Source organism: Alnus glutinosa, chromosome 6 (genome assembly GCF_958979055.1).
Source record: "Alnus glutinosa chromosome 6, dhAlnGlut1.1, whole genome shotgun sequence".
Classification (NCBI taxonomy): domain Eukaryota; kingdom Viridiplantae; phylum Streptophyta; class Magnoliopsida; order Fagales; family Betulaceae; genus Alnus; species Alnus glutinosa.
Genome location: NC_084891.1, coordinates 11,741,197 through 11,748,553, shown reverse-complemented (window position 1 = coordinate 11,748,553; position 7,357 = coordinate 11,741,197). Strand labels below are relative to the sequence as shown.

Below are 7,357 nucleotides of genomic sequence, written 5' to 3'. Positions count from 1 at the left end.
CAGGTCAAAGTGGCCGATGTCGGCCAAAAAGTCGTCGATATCAAAATTCCGATTAAAGTAACCGATGCTAGCTAAAGTTATTGAAGTCCAAGTTTCGGTTGTAGCAGTCGATGTTCAAATTCAGGCCCTAGTAGCCATTTTTCAATCATTTGATGTTCAAGATCAACGATCGTTAATGAATCGTTCATCTTGTAGGGGCATGTTAAATGATAGAAATCTTTTGTGATAAATGTTGATTTATATTCCCTAAATTAAAGGATTTAAATTATTTGATTACCGTAGATTAAGGGATTTGTTAACCCTAATTTAAGGGATATGTTTGTACTTAGAATTATTCAAATCATATATAAGGCTCGATTTAAATATAAAGGAAAAATGTAGCTTATAAGATTTAAAGTGTAAATGCAGGCTATAGGCCAAACCAACTTAATCTTTGTGTCTCTCTCTCTCTTTCCTTTATCGTTTTAGATTATTATAAGTTTCTATATGTCGTAATCTTTTCTAAAAAATCCACACAAACACGGCAGCTACAAGCCTTGGTAAAAGTAAAGTATTTTTTTTTTTTTTTAACCCTCTATCCGTCTCTAAATAAAAGATTTAGTACCCATATCATTTATTATATATATATATATATAGCAAACACTAAAAACTACTTTTTTTTTTATCTTGTACGATCAATAATATAATGCTGAAGGAGATATCTATAGCCTACTAATTCCACCATTTGTCTTTTGATTATATCAGTTGCTGGGTATCCTTGGAGATAAATTGATCTTCAAAAATAAATTTCTCCCTTAGTAGTCTATTAGCATTGGTACTTTATCATTAGCTAGAAAAATTAATACTAGCCAAAACCAGATCAGATAATTAAGCCACTAACAAATGAGAAAGAGGGAACATGTAATAAAAGAACGAACTGAATTATATAGAAACGTCAAGAAATTACTATACAATTTCTGAAAACACAAAACAACACTCGTACCCCGTGTTACAAGCTTGTCTAGCGTGCACAAGAAGTGTGCAAAGATTTAAGAGCTTTCCACTGTGTAAGATTTTCTACTGGGATCAACAGAGGATTAAGAGAAACACTCCTATCTCGAACATATGGGTTAAACCCAACTGCCTTCACTTTCTCCAACCTTGTCTCATATTTCACTCTCTTATCCTGCAAACCCATGAAGTTCTCTTTCCCAGGCGTCCATGCAGGTTCCTCTTTAGCTTTGAGGGCTTTCCATTGACTAAGATTTTCTATTGGGACCAACAGAAGATTAAGAGAAACACTCCTATCTCGTGCATATGGGTTAGACCCAACTGCCTTTACTTTCTCCAACCTTGTCTCAGATTTCACTCTCTTATCCTGCAAACCCATGAAGTTCTCTTTCCCAGTCGTCAATGGAGGTGCCCCTTTAGCTTTGAGGGCTTTCCACTGAGTAAGATTTTCTACTGGGACCAGCAAAGGATCAAGAGAAACACTCCTATCTCGAGCATATGGGTTAGACCCAACTGCCTTCACTTCCCCGGCACACAAACCACATATCGGCACAGGACTACCATCATCCTCATGCAAGCCATCATAATTGTCATTGTGATCATCAATATCATCAAGATCACTATCCTCACAATCTAGTTCATCATACTCACTACAATTCAGAGGATAGGATCCTGAGCTTAATGTGATCCAACTGTTTTCTGAAAACAACCTGGATTGGCTTGATGTTTCTATATTTTCCTCCTCCCCATTCTTACCACCGCCATCACTCTCCAGTAAAGAATCCGAAGCTTCATCATTACAGGAAACATATTCATAAATTTCGACATTAGGGTCGAATCTGACTTTCTTTCTGGTCCCAAAGCACAACTCTTTCACAGGCTTATCCCTACAAACAAACCCCATCAGAATCTATGTCGAAAAACAAGAACAAACTTTTAAGGAAAAAAAAAAAAACAGCTTTAGTTATCAAATAAAAACTATTGGGAAGTAGTGAAATCTAAACACGTATAGAATTTGATAACTAACCAGACTTGTGAAGCCGGTTTGTTGACAAGATTTCTCGAGGTGCCCTTCGTTGGAGAGATAGTAGATCCCATAGGCTTAAAACTTAAATTTCTCTGCAACAAATTTCAGAATTCAATTTCAGTTTTTTAATTCGATAGAAACAACAATCAAATTAAGCTCTGACAAGACATGCAGTGGCATCCATAATTTCTCCAGCAGCTAAGACATAAAATACATTTTCAACATAAGATCGCTCTATGGAACAAATAAATCAGGGTAAATACAACTAAAAATAAATGGTAATAAAATGAGCAGAACAACAATCTTGAACTTGTGCTTCTCAGAGAGTAAGTACAATAGATGGAGCAAGCAAATTTCTATGAAAACTGAGAGTGACAACCATACAAATCATGTTGATCCTAATGCAGAGGACATTTTGCAAATCCAAAATCAAAACCTTTTTTAAAACATGGATGGTTATGGTTTATGGCTATCCAAGGAAGAAATACCATAAAAAAAAAAAAACCCTAAAATTAGCCTATGAAACATATGTAAAGCGCGGAAATAAATTGATAATATTGATATAGCTGGCCATTTATATAATCATGTTTCCAATGTTATCAATGAGCCAATACAGAGATAGAAGACCATAAAATACCCAAATTCAACGGAAAACCCCTAACTCCAAAAAAGGCTTGCAAATCTCCAAAGAAAGAAGAAACTCACCTTATGAACCTAGTCAAACCCTTCCTTGTTGTGGTTGCCAACTTGCCGTGAGCGCGAAGAACGTTTCTTGGAGAGCTTTTGAAAAAGCGAAAACCAAGAAACAAAGAAACCAAGAAAGATGTTCTTGGCGTCTGTGAGCGCGAAGAACGTTTCTTGGAGACCAAGAAACAAAGAAAACAAAGAAACCAAGAAAGATGTTTTTGGAAGAACGTTTCTTGGAGAGCTTTTCAAGAAGAGGGAACAAGAAACCAAAGAAAAATATTTCTTGGCGTGAGCCTGAGAGGCGTATTTATAGGAGGACAGATGACGGTCGTCATCCTTTCCAATCCTTTCCCATCTAGGATTGGATCCAGTGGCGGACTCAGGCCGGTAAAAATGGAGGGCCAAATCGAAAAAAAAAAATATTTTGAGGGGGCAAAATTAAAAAAATTAGGGAGTAAAATTTTAATTTTAATTTTTTTTTTGTGAGAAAAAAAAAAATTTTGGAAAAAATTTTGGGGCTTGGGGCCCCAATGTAGGACCGCCCCTGATTGGATCTCCACTATTATTCCTGGAAGGGAAATGATAGACAGGGGTCCGTCCCCTGTCCATCTTTTAATAATAAAATAATATATTATATAAACAGAAAATGAAAAATCAGAAAAGATAAATGAAAAAAAATATATAATATATTATTTTATTATTAAAAGATTGATAGGAGACGGATAACTGTTCCCTGTCTATCATTTTCCTTCGAGAAATGATACGGAGGAAACAGAACTTTACAGATCCTTTATTATTAAAAAAAAAAAAGTAAATATAATAAAAAATGACACTTTTTTAATTATATTTGAATTTTTTATTAAAAAGGATCGGTTGGAAGGTGGTTTTTTGTCTCCAAAAATCATTTTTCCTATTATTCGGGTAATGTTTTTTATATGGTCCAGGTGCTTTGAAAAAATTGCAGTATATTTTTTTGTTTTTTAAAAAAAAAAAACACACAAAGAAAGGAGGACAGATTTGTCTTCCAGCCGACTCTTCTACCTTGAAACCAATCGTAGTCAAAGTATTTTTTTTTTTTTTTTTTAACAGAAAGAAAGAAGTAAATCAAATTAGAATATATATATATAGGCTAATAAAATGAAGATGAAAGTACATGTACTTACTTAAATTATCACTCATCGATAATATTCTTCTAAATTATTGACCAAGTCGATGTCTCTATAAATTATCAAAATTTGTCAATGCCTCTTCAATAATAAAATTATTTTTTATAAAAATTTTAAAAAAATCTTAAATTTCTTTTTTCTTTAAAAAAAATTCTATAAATAAAACAAAAAATAAAAAATATGCAAAAACCAAGTGGTTGCCTCTCAGCCACCGTCCCTCTCTAGCTTAGGGTTGGCAATTTTTGACACGACCCGCGAACCCGGCACGAACACGACACGAAAAAATTGGGTTTGGGTTTGTTATAATCGGGTTGACCCGATTATAATCGTGTTTGGCGGGTCAACCCGCGAACCTGATTATAACCCGATTACGCGGGTTGACCCGCCAACACGATTATAACCCGATTAAAAAAAAAAATGAAAGTAAAAAACTAAAATTGAAGGTTGAAACATATGAAAAAAGTGAAATTATGCCGTGTCGGGTCGGGTAAACGGGTGACATGTTTATTAGTCGTGTTTGTCGGGTCGTGTTCGAGTTACCCGATTATTAATCGGGTCGTGTTTGGGTTTCAGGTCGGTTTCGTGTCAGACCCGTTTATGTAATCGAGTCAGTCGGGTTGACACGAACTCGACCCGTGAACCCGAATTGCCAACCCTACTCTAGCTGGCCTGGGGTGGTCAAACCACCCAAACCCATTTGGGGATGAACGAAATGGGCGGACCATCTCTAATTTGGCTAAAAGAGTAGCCGAACCAATCTCTTAGTTTTTATTTTTATTTTTAGGTGATACATACCCCCACTAGATGTAGTGGTAGGAGGCTTGGTCTTACTAGAACTTTCAGAGGCAGTGGTGTCCCAAGATTGAGCATTTTCAACTAAGTGGTCAAAGTATTCCCAAGCCTCATTGGGTTCTTTGTTTAAAAATTTACCATTGCACATCATTTCAACAAATTGGCGCATTTGGGGCATCACACCCTCATAGAAAAAATTAATGGTGCGCCAAATTTCATAGCCATGATGTAGGCAAGAGTTTAACAAATCTTTAAAACGTTCCCAATACTGATAAAATGTCTCATTTTCCTTTTGAATAAAATTCATGATTTGTCTTTTAAGAGCATTTGTCCTATAAATAGGAAAAAACTTTTTGAAAAATTCAGTTTGCATCTCTTGCCATGTGCCTATTGTCCTCGGTCTCAAAGCATTAAGCCAAGTCTTAGCTTTATCTTTTAGAGAGAAATGAAACATTTTAAGCCTAATTAATTCTTCACTACAAGTTTGGTCATGAAAGGTGAAACACACTTCCTCAAATTCTATTATGTGCAAATAAGGATTTTCAGACTCAATACTATGGAATTTGGAAAGCAATTGAATCGTACCTGGTTTGAAATTAAAATTATTACCTTGGTGAGGAAAAATAATGCATGAAGGGGTACTACTACGAGGGGGTTGCATATATTCACGCAATGACCGCATTGGTGGATCATTATGATTCAAATTCTCATTTTCCCCATGATTACTACCATCATCAGCCATCGTGCCAAGTGTGTGAGAATGTACTGAAGACTCAAACAAATTTTCTAAACACACTTCAAACTCTATTTTTATCAAACGACCACTCTGATCACGATACCAAGCATTCATACACCAACAAACACACAATAAAAAAAATAATAAATAAATAAATAAAATAAAATAAAAAGATGGAACTAGTTTACTGGATACGTGATGAATCGCAAATCGAAGCAAACCTTGTTAAAACAGTCTGGTGCTCTTTATCCACGCCAAAATCCCTGGCAACGGCACCAAAAACTTGTTGACAACTTAAGTGTGCGAATCCAAGTGCAGGTTGTCGCGAAGTAATAATTATCAGAAGTCAGAGTGTCGAACCACTGGGATTTGGGAAACAAAGAACACTAAAAAAAAGAAAAATTAAGAAAAATTTATGACAGATGATTTAGTTGAATGATGCAAATAAAATATATAACGGAAATAACAATTAAAAGGAATCGCTAAGGCATTTGAGTTTTACTTTTAACAAAATTATAATATTTATTTCGCAACTCATTTGATAATCGAAAAATAGATCAGTGAATACCAAGAGAAAATATCATCAAAAGATTAATCTTAAAATTGATTGATTTTATTACGCAAAATTGGTTATTTGATTCGCAGGAAATTCAAAGTATTCACTGTACCCGTAGTTAACAATGAATCAATGAATTTTGCAGAACAAAAACTTTTTTCTAAGAATAAATCATGCAATCAATTAAAAAGATCGTACATTAAAATCCATAAAAGAGTTGGAAAATAAATACTACAATCTTATTAAAAGTTTCACCCCTTAGCCTCAGCTTGAAATTTAGCTAGACATGATTACGTAAATAAATTTTATCGTTAAAATCCTAAACATCATGCTAGCAAAATAAAATAACTAAGAAGAAAATAAAAACAAATCTTGAACCGTCGTTGTTGTCTTCTTCGATCTGGAGCTGAACGTCTTCTTTTCTTTTTCTGCAATTTTCAGATCCCTTCTTTTTTGTCGTGTTGCTTCTCTTATAGAGATAAGAATCATTATTCTTTTGGGATTCGTACAACTATAAGAATTCAAGTCTTCTATTTATTCCATGTCGATCTCTCTCTTACACTTGAAATAAAACCCTGCTTCTTCTTTTTATAAGAGCCAAAGACATATTTTTCTTCTTGATTTTGTCATGTAGTAGTATTAGAATATTTCTCCAATTCGTGGGTCCAACAGTTTGGTTTTACCTCTTCTTGTATGACATATTGGACTCTATCTTGAGCATAGGATAGACTTCTTCTTTTGACCCACTTCTTGGCTTTTATTATTTGATTTCTTTTGTAATTCTTACATAACACAATTTCTTGCATTAATATATCATTTAATCTTAATATTGATATTTGAACAATATTCTACAATTAAATATAAAATGCAAGAATTAAATTATAATAAAGTATGATAATACATATTTTAATATAGAAAATAAGCACTTTTAAGCTATTATCAACATATAATTTTTTTTTTCTAATTTATAAGAATATTGTTATTTTATTGAAATTTTTTAAAATTATTTTTGTCCTTTTATTGATCTTGAGGGGATAACGGCAGGCCACCCCAGCCAAGGGGGTGGTTGATGAGCCACTCCAACCCCCTTTCATTTTTCATTTTTTTTTAAATAATAATAATAATTCTTTAAGTTTCTTATTTATTTAATTTTTTTTTAGCTTTATATATATATATATATATATATATATATATATATTTATATATTTTTTTTAATTATGAGTGACACATGTTATCATTTTATTGGTGTTGACATGACACATTAACGGATTCCGTTAAGTTTTTGACAGAATTTGACTTCAGGGAGTGATTTGTTTTTTTGGCATACCCTAAGAACCTCTGAGGTCATTTTAATACCACATGGAGTTATATAATTGAAATAAGGTAAACCACATGGATTGATT

At 33.6% G+C, this 7,357-nt stretch overlaps 1 protein-coding gene and 1 non-coding gene across 2 annotated transcripts; one reads left to right on the top strand and one right to left on the bottom strand.

Moving 5' to 3' along the window:
• Positions 1-904: 904 nt before the first annotated feature.
• LOC133871096 (uncharacterized) lies at positions 905-3,062 on the bottom strand. The gene is made up of 3 exons (XM_062308458.1): positions 2,723-3,062; positions 2,018-2,109; positions 905-1,877 (listed from the first exon to the last, which is right to left on the bottom strand). Exons 2-3 carry the CDS (start codon positions 2,086-2,088, stop codon positions 1,001-1,003), a joined length of 948 nt encoding a protein of 315 aa, XP_062164442.1. The 5' UTR covers positions 2,089-2,109; positions 2,723-3,062; the 3' UTR covers positions 905-1,000.
• A 1,818-nt stretch (positions 3,063-4,880) lies between these two features.
• On the top strand, positions 4,881-4,987 carry LOC133872096 (small nucleolar RNA R71). The gene has a single exon (XR_009900944.1). It is a non-coding gene; the product is annotated as a small nucleolar RNA R71 (small nucleolar RNA).
• Positions 4,988-7,357: the final 2,370 nt, after the last annotated feature.

Bases quoted from the DNA above. Each gene is read 5' to 3' on its own strand.
- LOC133871096 (XM_062308458.1), bottom strand. From the start codon at position 2,088: ATGGGATCTACTATCTCTCCAACGAAGGGCACCTCGAGAAATCTTGTC. The intron at 1,878-2,017 runs GTTAGTTATCAA...GTTTGTTTGTAG, and splicing joins AAACCGGCTTCACAAGTCTG to GGATAAGCCTGTGAAAGAGT.